Source organism: Rhizophagus irregularis, chromosome 6 (genome assembly GCF_026210795.1).
Source record: "Rhizophagus irregularis chromosome 6, complete sequence".
Lineage (NCBI taxonomy): Eukaryota > Fungi > Glomeromycota > Glomeromycetes > Glomerales > Glomeraceae > Rhizophagus > Rhizophagus irregularis.
In genome coordinates this window covers 4772030-4799061 of record NC_089434.1, presented here as the reverse complement: position 1 = coordinate 4799061, position 27032 = coordinate 4772030, and the positions used below count along the sequence as shown (strand labels likewise).

Sequence of the window (27032 nt, the reverse complement as noted above, 5' to 3'; positions counted from 1 at the left end):
AATAAGTAAAATTTTACTAGGATTGGATAAATGATCGGCCGAAGGCCATTGCTACGTATTCCCTAAGTAAAATTTTACTATTCCAATTAGCCAGGAGATAATTGATTTATCCCCTGCCATTTATATAGTTTAGACTATTTTAGACTATTTTAGACTATTTTAGTCTATTGTGTAATATCAATAAATATAAATACCCTATTTGTAATCATTTTTACATTTTTTTTTCTCTCCTTTTTACATTTTTTTTCTCTCCTTTTTAATTTCAAAATAAAATGTCTAGTTTCAAAAAAGCCTCCGAATTATTAAATTCAAGTAATGATACTGTCACTATAAATGAATTAAAAGGAAGATTGAATCGTTTAGAAAATAATCAACTTTCTGAAATACACAAATCATTATCAAAATCGTCTAATAAAGAAACATTTGATCGTCCTTGTATAGAAACTTTACAAAAGTATGTCCTCTTCCGCAAACCAAAAAAATACTAACAAAAATACACGTTTGCGGGTTAGATTTGAAAGCTTTGTAAATGACACTCAACCAAACATAGATTTAATGACCCTTTGTGACAAAAAGCCATTGCAATGTTGTTATGTGAATTCATATAGTTATTCAAACAAAAGACAAAAAGGAATACAAAGCAAACTCACTGTATAATGGTATATGTGCTATAAATCGGTTTTATCAAGAAATGTTTAAAGATAGAGAACCATTCAATATACATGAGGATTTTGAATTTAGAATAGTGCGTGATACATTACATACAAGAATGATAGAATTGGAAGAAATCAATAATGGTGAATATAATGGAGCTGATCCTTTTACTGATGAAGAAATGGTAAAAATCTTCGAACATCCTGATATATCAAGTAATTCACCAGATGGATTATTAAGAGAAGTCTTTTTATGGGTAGGATGTTGTACAGCACGTAGAGGGGGATCATATCATAGTATTATGGCTAGCCATTTTAAAAAACGTGATGATGGAGGATATAACATTCGTGACAATTCTTACGATAAAACTCACCAGGGGAGGATATTATCACCAAACAAATTCTAATCAACAACCTGTTCATATTATTCCACCAGATGAATGGAACAATATAGTATGTCATGACATTAGAAAATACTTGAGCTTTACGGCCTAATAATGCAGAAGAAAACTTTTTTCTTCGTATTAATAAAGATATTCAAGGTACAATTTTATATGATTTCTTTCTCTACAATATTTTTAACACAAACTAATAAATTTCAATATATTATTTAGAAAATTGGTATTCTACTTTTCATTTAGGTCGAGATAAATTATCCGGAATGTTAAAAGAAATTTGTAATATTACGGGTATTGATTGCACAAACAGAAGAATTGTAAATCATTCATTACGAAAACGTACTGCACAAAAGTTAAATGACGAAGGATTGGATTATAAGCTATAATGAATGTAACATTGCTCCAGTCCATTGCAGGATTAAATGCGTTAGTATATATTATAATATAATATTTAATTTTTTTATTTTGTCATTAAAATTCATTTATTTTATAGATATCGAACACAAAATGAAAAGCAAAAATTGGACATCGCAAAGTTAACACTTCCAGGCATTTCAAAGGTATCTAATTAATTCTTTATTATAAATTATCATTATAATTATTAATTTTTTTTACACTTTATTTATAAAAGGATATTTCGATGCAAGAAAATTTGGAAAAATCTGCCGAAGATCTAAATACGGAACAAAGAATTGAAAATTTATCATCTCAGGAAGAGACTAAAACAGAACCATTCACTGAAATTCAAAATATCACAATTCCTTTAAAGCGTAAAGATAATTTAATTGATAATTTTCGTCTTAAGTTTGTTAAATGTAGTAATTTTACTATTAACATTACAAAATAAATAATTTGTCTAGTTATCTAGAGTAAATATGTACTAGAAACGCATAAATAAATATATATAAATTGATCATCCAGTAGGTATAAGTACAATCGGATAACTGTATAAATGGTGCCGATCAGGGGATAAATATAACTTATCAGCTAAACATTTATCTATCAGTAAAATATATATTTATTTAAGATACTAATAACTGCTCTAAAAATATCACTAAAAATTTTCAGTAATATAACTTTTACAGGTTGAAATGCTAAAAATCAGCAAAAAAATAGTGCGAAAAACAGTGGCTATTTTTGGCTATTTTTGGCTGTTTTGGCTATTTGCGAATTAACCTATACTATTTGTAAATAGTTTATACAAATTTGCGAATAGTTTATGCAATTTGCGCCATTTTTTTTGCCTGTTTTTAGTCATTTAACGTGTGTTTGTGTATGTATTAATTGTATATTATAATGATAACTTATTTTTTTCTTTTTTCACATCAATATATTTTTAATAAAACAAAATTTTTTTAATTTACCTAAGAAAAAATTCTCATTAATGTAATATTTAAATAATAAAAATATAAAATATAGTATTTTTATTATTTTTAATTATTTGTTATATTTTAATAATATAATTAATGTAATATAAAGTCTAATAATTTTAATAATACATAATTTTATTTTCAAATAATTTCTAAACACTTTAAATCCAAAAAGGTAAAAAAGTAAAAAATTACAAATTTGATTTTATTTTGATTTTATATTATATACTTTTCAAATACTTAAATATACCAAACTAATCAAAGAAAAAAAATCTAATTACTACTAATAAAAAGTTAATTTATTTTAGGATAAAATTAATAAATTAATCAATAATTAAACTATTAATTTAAATATATTTACCAGTTTTAAAAATATAATAATATCATTATAATCATTTAATTAGTAATTATCTTAAATCATAGAATGTTATTAGATTCAACTTTTTCATTTATATAGATTTTTTCTTTTATTTTTTTTCTATTTAGTATTAGGGCACTATTAGATATTACCCAATATCACTTTAATATAAGAGCTTACCCCCCCTTCCCTAGGTAAGATATATTATATATATAATTCTTTATATAATATTGTATGTAATCTAAGATCTTTAGTTACCCTCCTTTCCCTAAAATATTAGGTAATATCTGATAGCACCCTTAGTTTTTCATTTAATTTTTTAACTTTTTTCTTTTGTTTATATTTTACCAATAAAAAATAAAGCTTATATCTGGTAGTACAATCTTAAGAAATTATAGAGAATCAAATTTTCAGTATTATTTATATTAAATACCTGTGTGAAATGATATTTGATAAAAAATTTTCTTATGTATAAACTTAACTCTTAAATCATTAAATATAATAAGCCTTTAATATTTACGTTATTTCATCATTTCTAAAAAGTAAATTAAATTTGTACAACTTTAGTCTTAGTTTTGTATTGTAATTTTTAAATTGTATTTTAGAATCCTATATTTTATATATGAACTACTATTCAAAATTTACCTATATTCTTGAATAATAGATATATTAGGAGGCATATTTAGGTTTTTATTACAATTTTCTTTAATTTACAAGAAAAAAGCATATTTATCGCAATATAGTAAGATTTATAATTGACCAGTAAAAAAAAGTGAGGCTGTTTAACTAAGAACGTAATGTTTCATACGTTTACTACTCACTGATACAGATTGATTACCCAACAGTAGTACACATATAAGATATTTTTTAGTATGATCACTATAATGAATGGTTTATTAATTAATAATATTAGATTTATATTCTTACTTATATAAGTGTATCATATACTAATTTAAATACAATTATTTTTTCAATTAATTAATTATTTTTAATTAAATACAATTATTTTTTTAATTAAATACAATTATTTTTTTAATTAAATACAATTATTTTTTCAATTAATTAATCATTTTTAATTAAATACAATTACTTTTTTTAATTAAATACAATTACTTTTTTTAATTAAATACAATTGTTTTTTTTAATTAAATACAATTGTTTTTTTTAATTAAATACAATTGTTTTTTTTAATTAAATACAATTGTTTTTTTTAATTAAATACAATTGTTTTTTTTAATTAAATACAATTATTTTTTTTAATTAAATACAATTGTTTTTTTTTAATTAAATACAATTATTTTTTTTAATTAAATACAATTATTTTTTTTAATTAAATACAATTATTTTTTTAATTAATAAATACAATTATTTTTTCATTTAAAAGATTATTTAAAATAAAAAGAAATTTTTTATTTGATAAATTATTATATATATTATTTAAATTCATAATTATTAATTCTAAAATTTTAAAATTTAAACCCTAAATTCCAAATTTTTATACAATAAGATTAATAAATAAATCCAAAATTCCAAATTTTTAATTTTAAATTCTAAATTTTTATATAATATTAAATCTCAAATTTCAAAATTACATTGAATTTTTTGTTTAATATTATTCTCAAATGGAGTGGAACAATATATTAAATTTTAACAATTAGTAATATTTAATTTAAATGTTTACAGTAATTTTAAATTATAAATTGATTTATAATATTAAATATATATAATAGAATTTTTCTAACTATTATAAGGGGTGATGATTACTGGTGACTGAAATTATGACAATCAAGTGAATCAACCAGCATTAAAAAAAATATAGTGCCAGTAAAAACCCTATATAATAATTAATTTTAAGTAAAAGGAAATAATTTTTTTAAACAAACAAATAATATAGAATTATTAGGAAAATTACAAATTTAAGAATTGTTTCAAATTTTCCGAATAAATCTAACTGAAATCATATAACTAAAAATCAGCCAATAAAATTGAGATTTCAATTGTAAAACAGTATCGTATAAAATATGTAAGATATTTATTAAATATTTTAGTAAAAAAAAATAATAATTAATCAAAATATTTTTATGCACAGTCAACTTTCTCTAAGTGCATTATTCTCTTTAAGTGAACATATTATACTGTATATGTATATTTTTTTTAAATGCATCCTCTTATACAGTTTCAAGTACATAGAGATCATATATAATTTTTCTTTCTAAATGCACATCCTTTTTAAATACATTTTTTCAAATTTTCATTATAAAAAAAATAAAAAAAATTTCGGTATAAGAAACCGAAAAGAATAAATAAAAAAAATAAAAAAAATAAAATCGGTGAAAAAGAAACCGATAAAGAATAAAAAATAATAATTGATCGATCGGCAATCAGATCACGTGATACGCCGATGTTATAACTAAGGTATACCAGTAGTTAAAGTTTAAACAGTAATTTTAAAGTATATTTTATTTATTTTATTAATACAAATAAATATATGGGTTTTATATGGGTATAAATATCCAAGATTAGAAAGAAAAATTTTAAAACGATAATTTTAAAAAACGATTCGAAAGAAATTACAATTCGTGATGAGCATTTATTTTTAATAAAAAACTTCTTTAAGGTATAAACATCATTAAAACGATGATTTTTTAGAAAAAAAATTCTTGAACGATAATAAAAAAACGATTCGAAAGAAATTATAATTTTTTTTAAAAAAAACGAAAATAACGAATAAGTCGAAAAAAAAAAAGTCGAAAATTTTTTTTTTTCTGTGATCATATTTCGAAACTAAAGATTGTAAAATAAAAAAGATTATTTTCATGATTTTGATTTGATTAATTCATTTTAAATAGCCATGATTTATTTTTTCCTTTACCTTATTTTTATTTTTTTTTATTTTTTTATATTTTTTTTTTGTTGTTTCATGCTTATAATTCTTATGAGGCCTATTTTGACCGAGACTATATTATGGTTGCTTTTATATTTAATTTTTAAACCTTGCGCAGCATCATACAAACGAAGAACAACGCGTTCATTTCAATATATTGGTATAATAACATGCATGAAAATGATTAAATGATTTCAAATCGCGGAAATATCGCGCCGTTTCAACATTTTTGTGTAAATCATGAGACAGATATGAATCATTTAGCTTGTGATCTAAATAATAATGCCTTTATGTTACCTTTCAAAGAAAGATAATGCATGTTTTTAAGATTATAAGAAGATACGGAAATAATTAACGTAAAAAATAGAGAATATAAATAAGTCATATTTAGATATATTGAATTTTTATCGCAAATAGAATAAATTATTCAAGGGGCATAATTTAAAGTAATAATAGTAATTAATTAAATTAATTATAAAAATAAGTAAATAATATATATGTACAATATATATATATATACATATACAGTATATAATATATACATACAATTTTAATTTAAAAAACAAAAAAATTAAAGTGGCTAATTATTATTGATGTATAACATGTCGATCAGCGATCCTTTCGGTTGTGTACAAAGGTCATGAACCATATGCATATGTTGAAAGTTTTAAACATATGATAAAATTCAAAAAAAAAAAATAAACTTTACCGACCTTGACAATAAAGTCAATGTATTGTCATTTTTTGACGCCAGCAGAGTATTGATTATTATGTAATTGTCACTGCACTATTTATCGTGTCAAGAAATAATGAATAAATTTTATTTTTGATGATTTTTCTATTATTAAATTGATTTTTTTTTTCTTAATACTTTGTTACGAAATGCATTTCATTTCATTGATATTTCGATAAAATTGATTTCATTGATTAAATTGATTAACTTAATTTTCAACTAAATTTTAAATTATTAAGGTTCATAATATAAAATTATAGTTTCGTTATTTTATTTTGTTCTATAAATGGCATATATGCAATAGATGTTGATTTAACTGCTAATTTAATAAGTTGTAAATAAATTTGTAAAATAAATACATTGTAATTTTTGAATATCATCATTTAGGGTTGCGGCACAGTAATTTTTATTTATTATTATTATTATTATTATTTTCGTTTAAAAAGTTGAAATTTCAAGTTTTAAAGAGCGGGATAGAATTTCCTTATTTAAACATGTGATTTCAATAATAAAGATATCTGATATTCTAAATTATATATATTATGATTACAATAAAACCTTATTTCATGCTGTAAATTCGGAGAAAAGTAAAAAATTTTGTACCATCTTGTATCACCGACAAGCATTTATAATTCCGCCCAAGATCGCCAAAGATCATCATAATGCAGGCCAAAAATCATAATTTCTGATGTCCTATTCGGTTTAAAACGAGGTTAAAGTAAAGACTTTCGTTTAGTTTGTTCTTGGCGTATATAAACAGTTACGCAATTATGCAAAGGAGAACAATACTATCGAACGAAATGATATTATATGCAATCAATTATATAATTAAAGTTTCGCAAAAAGAACAAAGAACATGGATCAAAAGACTATTTTTGTGTTCGTTATTATAAAAGTTTATTGATTTTTTAAATCAAACATAGAATTAAATTAATTTCAATGGTGCAAACATATGTGAAACATTACAAAAAAATATATTGCATAATATTACAAATTATTTTTCACATGGATAAAAAATAATTATCATGAGAACCCTTGAGAACTTTAATTTTATTTTATTTTTTTTTATTATTAATTATATTAATTATGGTTAATTCCTAATGATAGTTTATTACTAATGATTCTAAAAATATATTACATTAGAAAATTCCAATGAATGCATATTGGCGTTTATTTACCTGCCATCCTTTGTTGTTTAAATGAATTTTTTTATTTTTTTTAAAAAAAAAACAAAAATTTATTATCTGTTTCTTATCATAGTAAATGAATGACAAACAACCAAATTTAGGTAAATTATTGAATTTTTTATTTTTATTTCCCCCCCAAAAAAAACGAGGTTGTTATAAAAAAAAAAAGAATTTTAGAAGCTGTATTGTGAAATTCAAAATTTTCTTCTCGATAAATTGAAGTATTCGTTACGATCGTCAAATAAAAATTATTATCCGCCTACAGTATTTTGTCACACATATATAGAGATCCATCAGTTTACTACTTTCATAATTTTTTTTTATATACTATATTATAAAATAAAAATATTCTAGAAAAAAAATTTTTTATTATTTTTTTATGAATGAATGAATTTCAAAATAGTATTGATTATTTTGGGTACAAATTTGATATCTAACTAATAGCACAACAATTTTTTTTTTCTGTGAATAAAGTTTTGTTGAAATAAAACAAAAAAAGTGATTCGTTCTAATTATTCTACTAATTACAGAAACTTGGTTGTCGTGACACTGATTGTGATCGATTAGGACGTGTATGAATTTATGAATTATAAAAAAACTTGTGATACAATTAAGATAGATAGTTATAATAACTTCCCCATAAAGTAAAAATATTCCTTATATCCTTAGAATCCTTCCTCTAAACAATTATCATACGATTGAAAAAATAAAAACAATCAATATACTTGTTTGTATACGTGTAGTTCATGTAAAAGAAAACAATATCGTGAGAATTTTCTTTATTGTGCAAAATAAACTCCCCAACCATTTATTGTGAATATCAAATAGATATTGTAAAAAATCAATAAATAAATTTCAGTTATCGGTATATATTATTCCCTATTCGTAAAGTTATTTAATTAATAATAAGGACCACTCATATTTATTATATTATGAATTACCAAATCGTTCGTGTAACTCTGAGATATTTTATATAATATTAAAACAAGATATTTCTTTTAAATGTAACTTTTACGCCTCACTCGGATGAAATCCGTGATCCGTCAGTGAATCTGGGTTATTGCTATAAATGTAGTATAGGCTAAAAAATTTGTGGTGCGGACCCCGAACTTTTCTAATGCTAATAATCTATTTAAAATAATTATACAACAGCTATTTAATAATATTATTAGATATTCCTACTTATTTATTGATCAAAGATATCATCAAAGGCCGTCGTCAGAGATAGTGTAGACGCGCGTTGATCAATGCATCTACATTGAATCAGGTAGTCGTCTGCTTCTAATAACCATACTTTTTCAACGAATTTCCTTTTTATTAAATACGTTTCCCCCTTTATTATATTGTTAGAAATATTTCTTATAAAAAAAAAATAAATAATAATTATTAATATGATATTTATTTATTTTACGGGAGACGTGTTGGTTTCCACTCGGTCACATGATAAATCTACATGTGATTGGGTTGATTGGGCTTCCAAATGGTTAGTATCCACAATTAATTGAGTTTTGCTTAACCTTATTCAAAAAGTACAAAATCAAGAACAATAAAGAGTCTCTCCAATCAAGAACGGCGAATCGATAATACTATCTGACCGTTAATACGTTTATGAAAAATCGACTTGATGTACCATCAAATCTCACCGATTTTTGCCATTGGTCAAAAGTATGGCGATTCACATGACGACAAGTTATATTATAATAATTTTTTTTTTATATCAAATGTTCCTCGAGAAGCCAAGAACTATGTAATGCAAAACCAATTTCCATTATTACCATATCGAATAAATTCGCTAATTATACTAATTAGACAAGCATGAACAATATATCTGAAGAGTGAGGGCTTCAACTTTTAATTCATTACACAAAGATTCCTATTTCTTTGATTTATCAAGAAAAAATAATCTTTTTAATTAGACTTCAGAGCATTTAACGCGTGGGGTACGGGAAATGGTAAGTTTCGCAACTAAAAAGTTGAGGAAACTTTAGTCTTTATTTATTTATTTATTTATTTTAAAAAAATGGAAACGTTTACTTATTTCTGTAGATTTGGGTTCGAGATACTGGAAGTCCAGAACGCCGAAATGTTAAGTTTCGACAACGGATGTTTCGAAACCTCAATTTTTTAAGCAGTTTTACGCTTGATCTCCACTAAGAAATATTATTAGATCTTTTAATGGTACGCGTTATTTACTTTTCAATTCAATTTCTATTGAATGCACTCTTGACCGTGCTTAACAATATTTTTAAGGTTTACATAACAATAGGATATTCGTCTTTGAATCCTAAAAACTTATGCTGCTTGAAATTCGTGAAGGATCTATAGATCCACTTTTATCAATATATATTTTTTGTGGCGAGAGTGAAGAATCCTGCGAATCTGAGAACTCTCCTCTCCCTTTGGATCTCCGATTCTTTGGTGCCAATCCTTTAATCTTTCACGTGAATAAAATATATTCAAGATACTTAAGAGGATTTGAAGTTTGTCAACATAATCAAGTAGCGAGGCATTACTTCTGGAAACCATGGAAACCAGATCCGTTTTTAGAAATGACTAATACTTTTTCTACAAGCAAGATCCAAATGAATTTCTGGGAATGTACCATGGATCTTAATTCACATCATGTCCTGGCAAATAATGATTCGGTTCAAGGCCTTGACAATAAATACTAGCTCCATAGCTTCCTTCCTAATGGATCTTCTGGTAGAACTGTCGATTCTAGTTCAGTATAAGGAGATTCTCAACGTCTTTTCAGTACATCCTTTCTGCAACTTAACCAAAGTCTTTTCACTTACCTTTTCGAAAATATCTACCGAATTACTTACGGGATCAGAATATGTGTCAGGATATTATTTCTCAGAATAAGTTATGATTGGTATAGTTTGAGGGAAATCAATTTGTTATTTAATCGTGATCTGTGAGAGATACTATTGCCATATATCGCTCTACGATCATGAGAGATTCATGATATGGTGGATGGTCATCCAGTTAGACAGAAGCGTATGAAAATCTGCTAATATCACTACTATGACTGTTATTAAAGCAGTGCTGGCAATACACAAAGAAAACCTGTCTTCTGATGCAAACCCTTTATTAGATTGTATTAATTTAGGAAATAATACAAATATCTGTTAGGGAAAATGGAAGTGAAAATGGAATTTCTCACGGCTTTAGTTACAACATAGATTTGATCGAAATGATGTTCTAAACCACAAACACATAGTGACACGGCGGATACACTTTAGTTGTATGTCTCTAAAAGATTCTAAGTTGCTGTTGCGCATTCAGCTTCTAACCAGAATTAGATATGGCTTTGTCCTTATGAAACCATCGACAGTCTAATTTCTGATGAATATAAGAGAGCACTATTCGATCTATTATTAAATATTCGGTCTTTATGTAATAAGGGTAATAAGGTGATTACAACGGAAGGAATTGGTATTTATGAAGATATCATCCAGTATCATTATTTAAAATCTTTATTTAATAAAAATAGGACATTAAGCAAATAAATAAATAGAGAATTATCTAGAATACCGCTAAAATTATAAACTGATTTTGCACTAGTAACCCTTAAATTAAACCTTGAGGTTGTAGAATAAAGGAACGAAAGAAATTTTTACAATTCCCTAATTTTTGTAAAATTATCCCAGGGTGGAATGTCATATTCATGGTATTGATGGTAATCCAATAAAGAATTGATTCCAATTTAGCTGATAAACAAAAAAAGGAAATGGGTCTTTAAATTATGTTTCCTTTTATTCTTTGATGCTGGTTTTATATATTGATCCTTATATTTTGTAGTTGTGTACTTCAGTACTGGTTAAATTATATTCTTCATGTAAAAATTAAGCACATATCGTCTAGGAATTAATTAAGTGTTAAAGCAGTTAATAAAGGACAAAAAATATCTTTTGCCATTTCGCCAACTATGGATCACAGATAAACTATGGTTTATCAATTAGATTTACCCAATAAATTCACACAGCTTGATTAATTCAGACTTGAAATTATATTAAAAATAAAAAATTCAACTTAAATACAAATCAAATTATCAAAAATACTAATGTATTCAAATAGGTTCTTCATGTAAAAATTAAGCACATATTGTCTAGGAATTAATTAAGTGTTAAAGCAGTTAATAAAGGACAAAAAATATCTTTTGCCATTTTGCCAACTGTGGATCACAGATAAACTATGGTTTATCAATTAGATTTACCCAATAAATTCACACAGCTTGATTAATTCAGACTTGAAATTATATTAAAAATAAAAAATTCAACTTAAATACAAATCAAATTATCAAAAATACTAATGTATTCAAATAGGTTCTTTATGTAAAAATTAAGCACATATTGTCTAGGAATTAATTAAATGTTAAAGCAGTTAATAAAGGACAAAAAATATCTTTTGCCATTTTGCTAACTGTGGATCACAGATAAACTACTATGGTTTATCAATTAGATTTACCCAATAAATTCACACAGCTTGATTAATTCAGACTTGAAATTATATTAAAAATAAAAAATTCAACTTAAATACACAGGTCGAAAAGTGAAAAATCAGGCATCAATCAGTCACCAATCAGGCAGTTTGCTAACTTTTGATCCAGTGATCAGAAAAGAATGAAATATAGCTCATTGGAATCGTCTTAACAAGACGAATCTAATGGTAGTAAAATCGCATCTTTAGGATTAATAGTTAATAAAAAATTAAATAAAATATAAATGATACATTTTTATTTTTATATTTTACTTAATTTCTCATCAAGTATTAATCCTAGAAATGAGATTTTACTACCATTAGATTCGTCATATTGAGACGATTCCAATGAGCTATATTTCATCTTTTTCTGATCATTGGATCAAAAGTTAGCAAACTGCCTGATTGGTAACGGTATTTGGCGAAAATGCCAATTAGGCACTGATTGGTACCTGATTTTTCACTTTTTGACCTGTGATACAAATCAAATTATCAAAAATACTAATGTATTCAAATAGGTTCTTCATGTAAAAATTAAGCACATATTGTCTAGGAATTAATTAAGTATTAAAGCAGTTAATAAAGGACAAAAAATATCTTTTGCCATTTTGCCAACTGTGGATCACAGATAAACTATGGTTTATCAATTAGATTTACCCAATAAATTCATACAGCTTGATTAATTTAGACTTGAAATTATATTAAAAATAAAAAATTCAACCTAAATGCAAATTAAATAGGACCCCGGATATCTCCAAAACAGGTCATAAGTCACACTTTCGGCAGATTGGCCCATTTTTCAGGGGCTCAAAAAATCGTTTTTTGTAAATATCTCGGCATCCAGTGGTCCAATTTTGATGAACATTTTTTTAAATTGTAGAGCTAAATGAGGGCTACAAAATAAAAAAAAGTTCATTAAAATTGAATTACTGGATGCTGAGATATTTACAAAAAACGATTTTTTGAGTTTCAGCAAAAAGGGGTGTTTTTGGCCAAAAGTCCATTATGACCTTTATATTAGATATCCGGGGTCCTATAGCTACATTTTTAAAATTTTTCTGTTTAGAAATTAATCCTTTTAATTTTTTTAAGCTATTTAAATCATCATCATCATCATTAAAATCTATAAAAATTGTTTGTAAATTATAACTTATTTGAAAACTGACTTGAACCAATATTAATGATGTTTGATAAAATAATCTTAAATATAATCATATAATTCTAAGTTTGAAATTTTCACAAATAACTAAAAGGTTCAAAATATCTGCAGTGAAGATTAAAAATTTTCTTATCAAAATCTTTAATAAATTCATTATTAACATCATTGGATATTTTTTATTACGAGGATAAATCAATTTATTTTAAAGATGTAAACATTTGGAAAATTTCTTCTAATACTAGTAATTTTCTAATCAATCCGGCATTATTAATAACATTATCAACTATTTTAATAATATAATAATATTATAAATTGGCAAGACTTTGCAATATGCTGCATAGTTAAATAGTGGTGCTGTGAATGTGGAAAATGAAACAATTCTATTTTCAAATAAGAGTTTTTCGATTTTGATGATTCCACTTAGATTGACGAGAAATATCACAACCTTTAAATTCCTCCATAAACATTTGCTATATCAGGGCGGAAGTTGGTTTAAAAAAAAACATGAGAAAAATTAATCTTTCCGTATAGTTTTTTTCTGGATTGTAGTGTGACAAAATCTCTTTGACCTTTATATCACGTGATGCTATTTTTTGGAAAAAAGATTAGCGTCAAAAAAATTTTTTCTCTTGACATTATGGCTCGTCCTACAGAGGAACGCGATCAAGACGCTACGGTCTATATCGGTAACCTTGATGAATGCTTCTGGCAGGACCCGTTGGTAATTTTCACTCTTTCCGCTCATTTTTATTTTGTTAATAATCGAATATCGAATTCATTTACATATTTAATTTTGTTAAGTCGAAATATTTAATTTAGATTGCATGAGATCCTGATACTGGTAATAGTAAAGGGTATGGGTTTATTTCATATGATAAGTTCGATTCTTCAGATGCGGCAATTGATGCAATGAACGTGCAATATCTGAAATCTGAATAAACCAATTACTGTATCATACGCGTTCAAAAAGGATGGTAAAAGGCAAAAGACATGAAGTGCTGCAGGTTCGTGTTTCTTCCGAATCGAATGTATTATTTTCAATAGATGACCATTTTTTTTTATTGGCATACCCTAGAATGGTTATTGGCAGCCCAAGCGAAGAAAATCAAAGTCTTTGTTTGCAGATGTTCGTTCACCTACTGTTCCACCTCCAATGATAGGAGTTCGCGCACAGATAAGATACTAGCTTCACCACAACAAATAAATACTGGAATGTCTCGAGTTTTAAGAATCGAGGACCCGAACCAGAGCCAAAACAGACGATAGCGCTGCGAAAATATCTTGAAACACTTTGTTTAAACGAGCAAATTAAGTCGTGATCTATTACTTCGTCCCTGGCATACTACCTCCAATCGTTTCTCCAACACGAAGGATATCATGCGCCAGGGACAAATACACAAACAACAACACAACCATCGCCTAGACTATGATGAACGAAGCGCCAGGAGTATTTTTATTTGATTTGTTTTTTATCAAGAAAACGGGATAAGGAATTTATGTATATAATATTATAATTTATTTAAATCATATTCATATTCATTTTCACTTTATTATGCGATTTATTTGAATAAAATATTTTTTGAATGTCATAGAATACTCAATAAATTACAATTCGTAAGTATTACGAATCTTAGTAGTTTTTTTTTTTAATATTATGGAACGGTTTACTAACCGTTCTTGTTTTTTTTTATAGGTTTCGGATGGGCTTTCGAAGATAGGTTTCGGGAGATCCCCTAAAGAAATATACACTAGAAAAATGGAAACCGTTAAAGTCCGTCGCGTTATTTATTTGATTTTTTCTTAATCATCATAGTTTAAATTAAATGTATGAATTCATGTAATGTAAAGTTTTGAAATTATTAAATAAAAGAATTAGAAATTATAATAAACGTATATCAAGATAATAGGAGAAATATTTAAGGATATGTTCAAGGTAGTATTGGTGGTAGTAATATTTTTTTGGTCGCATTTGGGTTAATAGCACTTTTAATATATAAAACTATTGATTATGGAATTACGAAAAATTGTTGTTAATTAAAAACGGTTATAAGTTTTAAATGTACGCGAATGATAAATTTTGTAACATAAAATACACGTTATAAGAACGTCTCCTAATCAATAACAATATATTTGCAACGTGCATTAAAATAGTAAAATCAAAAATGGATATTGAATTGTCCAAGGTACGCCCAACGATCGAAAAGGAACGCCCCTTAATTAAAACGATCATATATAAACCACGTAGTAATTATAATTGGCGACTTAATCAAAAATTTTTTTTTTTCTTTATTCAAAAGCCAAATTGTAAGAATTCCCAATAAAAACCTTTGCATTACATCGGATTACGATATGGTAAGATCACTTTAATGAGAATATACAATAATTGTGTAAATGTATTTGCGCATAGCTCCTTTTCCAAATCATCTCAAGAATAAAGAGAATAGAGAGAATATGTTATTGATATGGAAGAAGCTCATTTTGTCACATGATCATGAGGAGCGCGAGGAACGCTTAGCACGTGATCGTGAAAGGAAGCGTAAAGCGAGAAGAGACCAACGAGGAGCGTGAAGTACGTTCGGTAGTTGAGGAGAAACTCGACGCGCTCTTGCGCGGTAAGAAATATTCGCTTAGAATAGCAAAAAAATTCCAAATCAAATTGCAGCGAGGCTTTCACAAAAGAAGCCAAGTATACGTCAAAAATATGCATTCCAACTGCTGATCAGAAGCTTTTGCGCCAATTTCGCAACACAATGAACAATCTCAAAAATAACCTAAGTGAAACGCGCAATCCTGGAGGACAGTATGCATATCGTGGAAATATTATTATTTTTTCACAAGATGTGCAGGAGTTCGCGGCACGACTTCTACATGATCCATAATCGTTGGTTTTACTTATTGTTTGGCGTCATTCCGAAGATAGATCCAATTTTCGGGATTTTCATGTTCGTTAGGGAAAAGTAATGCGAGCTCTTCACTGGATGAAGTCATGAAGGCAAACAATAAATTCTATCGTGATATCGGATATTGATGATGAAATATTACAAACTTTACCTGAAAATGGTTCGTTTGCGGAAAAACTTCCACAATTCACGGATGATAGTACCAATAGTTCTGAAGAAGAACCAGGAGAATGATGAAAACTCTTTCGACTCACAAACATTTGTTCCTTCATTACCCACCAGACTTAATGAAGACAGGGCAATAAATGAAATCCTCAATTGAGCGCAACATGATCATGAGAGAATTAACTGGCCGCATAACGAAGTTTCTCCGATTGATGAGTTTCATACCCCAGGATATATAGCAAAGAGCATCTCCTACATTTTATCCTTGGAGGGTCGTGGACCTTAATGAACCCCGGATAAAAGAAATAAACCGACGGAATACTTTAAACATCTTTTAGTCTATAAAGACGGCCGATTTGCTCGTCATCGACGGTGGCATTACTTTGCCCTAAATTCATTAATGAGACGGAGAGCATCATCAGAAGGTCGCGTATTTGTTCGACAGAATTTAGAGAAGAGCAACTCACAGTAGCCGATACTGGATTTAATGCAAAACAATACTCACATAGCAAAGTATTACGGATTGCGTGGTACTATTCATTATTGAATGCGTCGTAGAGCTGAATTAGATAAGGTCTCAGGGAATGATTTTCTTTACATTTAGCGCAGATGTGCATTGGCAAGACTTACATAATCTAATGCCTAATGGAAAAAATTCTGTAAACACAGAAACAGTCCAGGAAGCTGCCAGACGCCAACGTAAAGATCTCATAAACTAGGAAACGGAAACCGTTGTAAGTCCGGAGCGAAAAAAAGGTTATAAATAAACCTTTATCTTGTTTATCTGATGTATCACAAATTTATTTCATCTGATGTAGCACGAAATTTCAATGACGTGACGCGTGCGGACAACCGGATATTTGACATAGTCCTTCGAAAACATATATAGTCCTTCGCTTCGCAGACAATAATCTCCATATTGCTGCATATTTCTTTGAAAAAGCGATCTGGGAAGTGTTAATTCCTAAATGGGAATTAGTTGACTGGTGGTATCGATTTGAGTGGCAACATCATGGTAGTGTTCAAGTTCATGGCATTGCCAAGCGAAAAGAAGCACCAGAAATTGATTGGGAAAAGATGAAAAATAATGATGAAATTATGGAAGAAGTAAAACACTGCTTGGATTCTTTAGTTACAACAATCAATCCCGACCTGCATGCATCTCCTTCTGATTGAATTGATCGATAAATGGTTACACTACCTAGAACTGACAACTGCCAGAAATGATCCACTTATAAATCCTCATGATCGCATTCAATTACAGGGATGGAGTGCAAATGTTGATTTGATACCCATCCTTACCACGCAGTATGTTTCGAAGTATGCTAGTGAAGCAGAACCACGGTCCTTAGGGTCCTTGGCCTTCTCAGAAGTATTGGACAAAGCTCATCGTAATGATGACCCCAATGATCCAGCTGTTAAACCATTCCAAAGTTGCTCATTCACACAGTCGGAGAACGTGATTTTTCGGCGCAAGAAACTTGTCATCTTCAATTACCGCTCTATCATAGTAGCCGAAATTTTGTTAGTCTAAAATCTTAACAAAGAGGTGAATCAACAGCTTCGTGATAGTAATGAAAATGTTCCAAATAATGAGAACAATGGAATTTTGTAAACAGATGTCTCACCTCTACAAAGATATTGTAATAGACCTGCCGAACTTGAGGAACTTTCATTGTTCAAATTGGATCAGCAATATAAATTAGTAAAAGGCAACTGGGTAGGATGCTCTGGTGAAAACATTGTACGTATTTAGCTACGTCCATCTCCCATTCGAAATGGTTCGTTATAGAGACCTTCTTAGCCTCACAGAGAATCACACTCTTTCATGGATTGATTTATATAACCAACATCTTGTAGAAATCAATGATGACTCTAATGATTTAATTGGACCTGCCGTGGATGATATTCAAGAAGTTGAAGGTAACGATTCTGATGAAGAAGACGACGACACACCATAGGAAGCGTATGAACTTCGAACTGACTGGATGTTACTGGCTGAAATGATGGCAAATAGACAGACGCGTAGATTAGATGACTTTAGTACCCGTGATATTGATAGAAATCACGACTGGGTTAACGAAAGTTTGCTGCGATATCCTGAAATTGAAGAGGCAGAAAGCTTCATCTAGCAGGCAATTGGTGACAACTAGTATCGACCTTAGAACTCTAAGCGAGAAACAAAGGTTAATACGTGAAAGAGTAGAATCCATAGCACCTTTAAGAATTATTGTCATGGGTACTGCTGGAACCGGCAAATCTTACCTTATTAATGCTATTCGGGGAAGGTTATATGAGATCGTAAAGGAACATAACTTACATGAGAACAATATGGTAGTTGCTCCAACAGGTGTTAACATTGAAGGCAACACTATACGTTCGTCACTTTCTGTTCCAATATTCGGGGTAAACGTTGAGCTTGAAGGTGAATCTTTGAAGAGACTCCAAAGAAAACTAAAATATATAGGATATTTTATAGTATGGTAGGACGTCGTTTTCTTGCTATATTGATTAACGACCGCAGCAAGCATTTCCGGATCACTACAATATTCCCTTTGGTAGCCGATCCATAATTCTTGTTGGTGACTTTGGGCAGCTTCCTCCGGTATGTGATGTTCCCATTGTATTCTCAGGACTCTCGAAATCAGATCATTTATCTAAGGTCGTAGTGTCTAGTCAATTTCAAGAAATGAGGCTATACAAATACAACAGGTAACTCGGATAAACAACAACAATTTAGAAATTTCTTATTATCACTTACGTGATGGAAGGTCTATACGATCCGACTGGGAATTATTAATGACGCGAATTCCAGAAAATATTCCTGGATCAGAGAGAAAAACTTCAGATGCCACCAATGTTCTAACAACATGGGAAGAAGTGGATAAAATAAATTTGAATAAACTTCGATTATTAAACCAACCCGTTGCCAAGATTCATGGAGTACATACGGGTGGATCTGAAGCTTCTAAGGCCGGTTCCGAAACTGCAAAAAGAATTGAAACTGAAATATAATTATGCAAAATGCTGCTGGTCTTATAAATGGGTAATGGGAACAATAACAGTTATTTTATATAAAGAAAAGCCCGAGTACACCTCTTTACCTGAGTTTCATTAGACAGTATATTGAATATAACGGTCCAACTCTTATTCCTATAAGTATGTGGGTGTGGGAAGATAAAACCGAAAGTTGCTCTCGCTTGCAATTTCCACTCTCTCTTGCGTGGGCTATCACAGCTCATAAATTACAAGGTCTGACTTTATAAAAGCAGTAATAGGAGGAATTTGCAGCTGGCTTGTCATTTGTAGCAATTTTCCGTGTTCGTTCTCTTGATGATATTCATTTCAAACACTTTTTTAGTTTAAACAGACTTGAGCGTAAAAGGTTGAGCGAATAGCAGAAGAAACTAGATTAAGTGGAATACAACGACTTAAATTTTTCTCGTTTTTTTAATGACCAAATTTTTATGATTATCAGAATATCTGTGTTACAAAAAAAGGTTTATTAGTGGAAACTGAGCAAATAATTAAAGGTGATCAATTTTTATGAAGAAACATTTTATAGCAGATTTATTCTTTAAAATTCTGGGTTTAATATTTAATTCATATTTTTTTTTGTTAATATTTGCTTCTTCTAAAGATGTTCGACAAAATTCAAGTATAGTAATTTCAGACTTTATTCATATAATGATGTGATCTAATGATAAATTTATTTCGGAAAATACAAGTAAAATTAAAAAAAAATCATTTTCATCCTGAGGAAAAAAAATCGAGGAGGAAGATGAAGAAAATCAGAGGGAAAGAAAACAGAAAATACAATTAAAAGAAGATTGATTAAATGTAGACGGGTGGAATGCGGTTATTGATGAAAATTGATCAATCTGACGAGAAGCTTCATATAAATGACCTAACAAAAGAAAAAGAAGTAATTGATCTTTTAGTAAATAATTTTTTATTAAATTACCATGAAAGACGAAAAAGAAGTCATTGATAGTAAATAATTAATTTATCATAAATTACCTTGAAGGACCGTAAGATTTTTATAGACGCGCGTTCCGCCCGCCAACATTAAATCTTTTTTTAATCGTGCCTTCCGGTTTTTTTCTCTCTGATTTTCTCCTTCATCCTCTTCTCGATTTTTTTTTCTTAAGAGGGCGCGGTGAACGCGAGAGGAGCGCCGATATTTTTTATTTTGTAGACCCGAACAATTCTAACAAAAGAAAAAAAAGTCATTGATCTTTTAGTAAATAGTTTTTTATCAAATTACCATGAAAGACGACATTTCGAAAATAAATAATTTTTTATCATAAATTACCTCGTTGCTTTAAAGAACACGGAAGCGTGTTTGGAAAATAAATGGCGCGCTTCAAAACGTTCGCGACGTGCTCAAGAAAATCTTGAGCAAAATAATTTCTTCTATTTCAAACTTGTATAGTTGTGATAGTTGTGCGGGTAGTTTGTGAAGAATATGTATGGTTGTGCGGGGTAGTTATGAAAAGAATGTAAAGAACGTATAGTTTTGCGAGTAGTTTGTGAAAAGAATGTATATTTAATCACTAGACCAAGACCTCTATTTATATACAAAATTGCATACCGAATTACTGAATTAGGATCGTGTTTCGTATCAGTTTTGTTGGAATTATCGAAGGCACGTAACTGTAACTGACTTTAACCCACGTGTAATAAATTGCGAATTAGTAAAATTCATGCTGTGTGTCAGGTTGACGGCGCAGTGTGGCGCAGTAATTTATTTACAGATTTTCTTTTAATGATCGGGAAAATAAAATTATCTGGGTCACGAACCTTTTGTTTTATTTCTTATTGATATTCACGCATTGACATTTAATATCATATGATCGGCTTTTTGTTTTTCCCAGAAGCAGAAAAGCCTTTAACAAGGTAAATTCTTAGTTGTGAAATAATTTTCTCCCCAAATTTTATTTCGCAATCTCTTTGTATTACAATATAGATTAAAGAATAAAGTAAACAATTGAGAAATCTAGAATCCTAATCAAACCATTTTCAACCATAAATCAAATAAATAAACTGGTTGAGAACAATCAAGCCATTTTAATTTTTAAAGGACTATAATAGGGAAAATAGGGATGCTATGTACCGTAATAAGAGACGCGTCCGTATTTTCAACCTATCTGTTATTCAGACTGCAAAAAAAACTGAATTGATTCTTCTGAGTTGATTTTTCAGAGTTGATCCTGAGTCGAAATAGAATATTTACGGGATGAAAAATTAATGTTTCAAAATGGAACAATAGACCTCTTTTCTCTTTGAAAAGACTGATGATATACAGTAAATATTTATTAAAAATAGATCAAAATTAAACTTTTAAAATATTTTATGCCTAATAACTAATTATCCAAATAAAAAAATGAAACGAAAATTTATCAAGGGAGCATACCCTGTTATATAAAATAAGATAAATAATCATGTTCCTAATTAATTGAATTTTTTTAATCTAAAAATATGACAGGTCGGTAGACTTGACATTTCCTGAAATATAACACTAAGATTTTGCGATGGCAAGAATTGTTGGACAAAAAATAAAAAGAGAATATTTTAAAACAAAGAAGAATATGATATGATAGTAGCAAATAATTTTGACAACACTTTATACATTTTATATTTAAGAATTCGATAGAATTCGATTTAACCGATTAACCACGATTTATTTTATTTAAACCAATAATATTATTTTTTCATAATAACAAAAATCACTACCATTGATAGGTAATTTAAAATCTTCTTTTTTTTTTAACGTACTGTACTTAGTAATATTACGTTCTATAAAGTTTAAGTTTCGCTTAATTTAATATTGGAGATACATATATTAGTGACCATACGACACACAAACACGCCATATCATCAAATTCTTAGATATGGCTTCGAAAGTATTTGAAGAAATGTTCTTATAATTTCTTACGCCACAACTTTCGAATTCTAAAATAAAAAGAAAATTACTTGCACATCTATTTTTATTAGTTGAATTTTTTATTTTCTAAAAGGTTGTTGCAAAGGTCAAAACTATTTTGATAGGGATTAATTTTTACATTTATATTTTTCGCATTGACTATTGAGGGTAAATGGATCAGATATTGTTGCAAGGAAATTCGACGATTAGATTAGGTTTGTATTTCCAGGTTTTAACGTGAATAAGGAATGTTAGTTTTTGAGTATGAAATTATAATAAATTATATTTAAAATTTTCGTGTTCATCGGTTTAATTTTTGGACGACATTAATTGGTTTAAGCAAATAGTTTTATAAGATGGCGCAGCAAATATTTGTCCATTGGAGAAAAAATATATAATGCATGCACTTAGAAGAATGCATTTAGAGAGAGTTGATTGTAAATAAAACTTGAAATTCCTATAATAAAAATTTCACTATATCGCATAATGGGGGTCATAGTACCCGGGTATGATACAAATTTCAGAGGGTTTGACCTTATACCCCCTACTATTAGTTATTGCGTGAGTTTTATTATTAGTAGATGAGTATTATCATGTGGGTATTTATGTGCATTGGGAGATAAGACCCGCAAAACAAGGTAATTGATTTATTTGGACGTTTATTGAAAATATAATAGTAAACTATTATTATTTATTATTTATTATTTATTATTTATTGCTAGTAGAGAAAAACGGTTTAGTATTTAAATTTAAAAAATAAAATTTAACAATTATTAAAAAATTTTATTTTTTTTTTAAAAATAATAATTTTAAAAACTTTATTAATTCAATAAATTATATATCAATAACAAAAAGAATAAAAATAAATTAAATTAGTCAATAATAATAATAATATAATAATAAAAGTTTCACAAAGTTTCAAACTTTGGACCTTACCAGCCGAAATTTAAAATAAAATTTTTTTTTTTTTTAAAAAAATTTAAATTCTTATTCTTCTACTGAATGAAAAAAAGACGCAGCGTAAGCTTCTTGTAATAAAGTATAAGAAGTATAGTTAAATCAAACAATATTTACTTACTTCGAAGATCGAGTTATTATTTTTCTATAAGCCCTCCGGTGCACTACTGGTGTAGAGTAGGGAATGCTTCTATATCTATATTGCAACGGCCGTGGTGAAGGAGGCGGAGAAGGAGGAGGCGATTGGGGAGGAAGAGGAGAAGGAGGTGGCGATGGCATTAGGTTGAATTGGCTTGGAGAAGGAGGGGGAGTCGGGGGAGCAGAATCAGAAGACATTTTTGATGGAAAAATAAATATATAATATATTTTTTTTTATTTTTTTTTTAAAAAAAAATAATTTCAGAATTTATTTACAACATTTATATAAGAAATTCTCGGAATTACATATCCGATTAATTAAATATTGTTTTATTGTATAAATTTTTTATTTAATATATATATATATGTATAATATTGTAAATTTACAGTGTAAGAATATTTTTAATATAATATAAATATATATAAGTATATATCATAATCATTACTATTTATTATAAACAATTACATGTAACATACAATATAATCGTATTTGATCATTTGATACAATAATCTATCACCCTTATTTTTACAAAAGTTTTGTTTTTCTAGCGATAATACAAAAGATGATAGAAATTGCACAAGTTTCAAAATCACTTTTTCTATATTATTTCTGTAAATTATGAAGAACTGACGATTTTCGATCAGCAAGTCAGTGTCAGTTCGTTATTACTATTGATCTCTAATAAAGATTTTAAAGTATTTGATTTACATAAATAAACGAAATTCATTGATTTGCATTTAATGATAGTATTAATATGTATGACATATAAATTAAAACAGTAATTTGTGTATAAATAAGGTTTTGCACACGAGATTTTTGCAGCAGTAAAATATGTATATTTACATTAAAGCTGATGAGAAGATAAGGAAGATTTGTTCCTTTATGGCTTTATTGGATGCACAGATTTTGTAATTCTAACTTTAAAATATATAAAAACTTTTTCATCTGATCAAAGAAAATAAATAAAAGTGAGTAAAAGAAATGATTATGACTTTATATTATTTAATTTAGGTAATTTTATTAAGTAATAAAATCATTAAAAATTTCAGTAGTAAGAATAAAAAACATACAACTTCATAGAAACGTGTAACTTATCATATTACATTCAATTTTCCTTTTTTCAATAATTCAAAAATCAATCATTAAACGCCAACATTATTTTTGAACCCCAAATTATTTGTTTCCCCTAAATCTTTTTTAATGATAACCTATTTATAAATAAATATGTTAAAATTTTTTAAGTTTTTTAGTGACAATTTTCAACGGAGTTTCTAAATAATTATCCAATTATGGCTTATCTTTTATCAAACGAATAATATTATTTATCAAAAAAAAATATTTTTATTTGTTCGTGAAAAATCAAAATGGAACAATAATTACAATTTTATTTTTCTTTTTGTGCGTTCGATTAGGAAATAGATAAACGATCGGCATTCTAAATTTTGATTATAACTTTCCCACAAAATGTTACTCAATCAAAATTTTTTCTCATTGAATGACCTGTTACTTTGATAAATTTACCAAAAATTGATATCAATAAAATAAAAACAGGCAATGATCCAATAATCTTGTATAATAACTTGTATGGATGCAATATAATCAGGGTATGCAAGTGACCCATCCGATGTTTTGATAATAGTAAAGTTTTTTTTTTTTATTTCATTTCATTTTATGAAATCTTATTTTAAATTATAAAATCATAGTAGTATAAGGAATAGTAACGAGAACAATTAATAAAATACTAATTAAACTAATTAAACTGATTTTGTCAATTTTTTGTTTCCAAGTATAGTAATTTTTATATATCACTATAAATGATTATGTTTCATGAAAATATTATCATCATTTATAACAATAGAAAAAAGAAAAAAAAAATTTCTAACCTTTCTCCGTTATTTTACCATTGTCTTTACAATCGCATATAATTTTTTTAACATTGTTCTTTATCAAAGTTTTATCAATTATTAAATAAAGCTTAATTTAAAACTCGTGTCAAATTAAATTAGGGATCACAGAAATATACGTTCGGTTTATTTGTGTTTCCTCTCAATTTTGTTTTCTTTAAATTCGAACATTAAACTTCTAAATATGTCGTATAGGCAATTAAATTGACAGATTTAGCTACATTATAAATAGGCTCGTAGTTAAAAAATCAACAAGGAAAAAAAAATAAAAAATAATTATTTTCCAAATAAAAAATGAATCTCAAACAACACTTGCACATTAATCTCACTTTTTCTAAATAAAAATTATCGTACTATTATTATATATCAATGAAATTATTAAGCATTGTTTGATAATTTCTCAAACGGGGTGCGAAAAAAAGAGAATATTTCAATATCCCCTCATCGCGCCCCGTAATAAAACTCTTTCAAATCTTGTAGTAAATCGTATTTTGATTTACTACATTTCTTAGAATTATTCTATTCCATGATATTAAATTATTAGATTATAACATCTCTAAAAATCTATTACATTGTTTCCATGATACATTTCTTAAAATTATTCTAATATTTATTTCCTCATTTGAGATATAAAATTTATTTTTCCATATAATTACACGATTCTAACCTAAATTATTTATTAAGTATTGTACAATTTAATTTTATTAACATTGATTTCCTTAAATTGAACGTATATTGTCAAAAATTCTTCTAAAATAATATTATTGGTTAAATAAAATAAATCGTAGTTTAAATCGGTAAATCGAATTCTTAAATATAACTTCTCCTTTGTTTTAGAATATTCTCTTTTTTTTTTATTTTTGTCCAACAATTCTTGCTATCGCAAAATCTTAGTGTAATATGTCGTCAACCCATCATATTATTAGTTCATTTTGTCGTTGTACGATCTGCATCATTTATTATTTATTGTCAAAAGTTATTGTACAAAAAACTGAATTCAGGAACAATGAAAAGGATTTAAATGATTAGGAACATGATTATTTATCTTATTTTATATAACAGGGTATACTCCCTTTCGTTTAATTTTTTTATTTGTGTAAAAACCTTGGGTAATAGTTATTACCCAAAGGCATAAAAATTATTAAGTTTAATTTTGTTATCGTGATAAGAAAATTTATTATCTATTTTTAGTAAATATTTACTGTATATCATCAAGTCTTTCAAAAAAAATTGTTCAATTGGTTCATCCCGTGAATATTCTATTTCGACTCAGGATCAACTCATAAGAATCATCTCATTCTCATAAGAATCAATTACAGGACGCGTCGCTTATTACACAGCATCCCCTTATGGCCTGATTGTTCTCAACCAGTTTATTTATTGATTTATGGCTTAAAATGGTTTGATTAAGTTCTAGATTTCTCATTTATTCTTTAATCTATATTGTAATACAAAGAAATTGAAAAGTAAAATTGGTTGAAAAATTGTTTCACAACTAAGAATTCTTGAATTTACCTTGTTAGAGGCTTTTCTGCCTTCTGAGAAAAATAAAAAGCCGACCATATGATAATGTCAATGCGTAAATATCAACGAGAATTTTTTTTTTAAAAAAAAAGAAGGCTGGAAATTTTCAACCGGATAATTTTATTTTCTCGAATATCCGGATGATTGCGGAATAATTGCGGAATAAAATATCCGGTTATTGTAAAAATATCCAGATTTTAACCAGAAATCCGGATAATAAAATTTTAAATTTTAAATTTAAATCCATCATTATAGTAGTGATAGTAGTGGCGCAACAATTACGATATCCGGAT

At 27.5% G+C, this 27032-nt stretch overlaps 4 protein-coding genes across 4 annotated transcripts; 3 read left to right on the top strand and 1 right to left on the bottom strand.

The window, feature by feature from the left end:
- Positions 1–272: 272 nt before the first annotated feature.
- Positions 273–488, top strand: OCT59_026710 (uncharacterized protein; the record flags this gene model as incomplete). Its single annotated transcript, XM_066143371.1, has 1 exon — positions 273–488. The coding sequence occupies one exon, from the start codon at positions 273–275 to the stop codon at positions 486–488; it is 216 nt and encodes a 71-aa protein (XP_065992896.1).
- Positions 489–691: 203 nt separating this feature from the next.
- OCT59_026709 (uncharacterized protein) lies at positions 692–1060 on the top strand (the record flags this gene model as incomplete). Its single annotated transcript, XM_066143370.1, has 1 exon — positions 692–1060. The coding sequence occupies one exon, from the start codon at positions 692–694 to the stop codon at positions 1058–1060; it is 369 nt and encodes a 122-aa protein (XP_065992895.1).
- Positions 1061–1436: 376 nt separating this feature from the next.
- OCT59_026708 (uncharacterized protein) lies at positions 1437–1898 on the top strand (the record flags this gene model as incomplete). The annotated part of the gene is made up of 3 exons (XM_066143369.1): positions 1437–1477; positions 1545–1611; positions 1683–1898. The coding sequence occupies 3 exons, from the start codon at positions 1437–1439 to the stop codon at positions 1896–1898; spliced, it is 324 nt and encodes a 107-aa protein (XP_065992894.1).
- A 21296-nt stretch (positions 1899–23194) lies between these two features.
- On the bottom strand, positions 23195–23556 carry OCT59_026707 (uncharacterized protein; the record flags this gene model as incomplete). Its single annotated transcript, XM_025331907.2, has 2 exons — positions 23294–23556; positions 23195–23213 (listed from the first exon to the last, which is right to left on the bottom strand). The coding sequence occupies exons 1-2, from the start codon at positions 23506–23508 to the stop codon at positions 23195–23197; spliced, it is 234 nt and encodes a 77-aa protein (XP_025180529.1). The 5' UTR covers positions 23509–23556.
- Positions 23557–27032: the final 3476 nt, after the last annotated feature.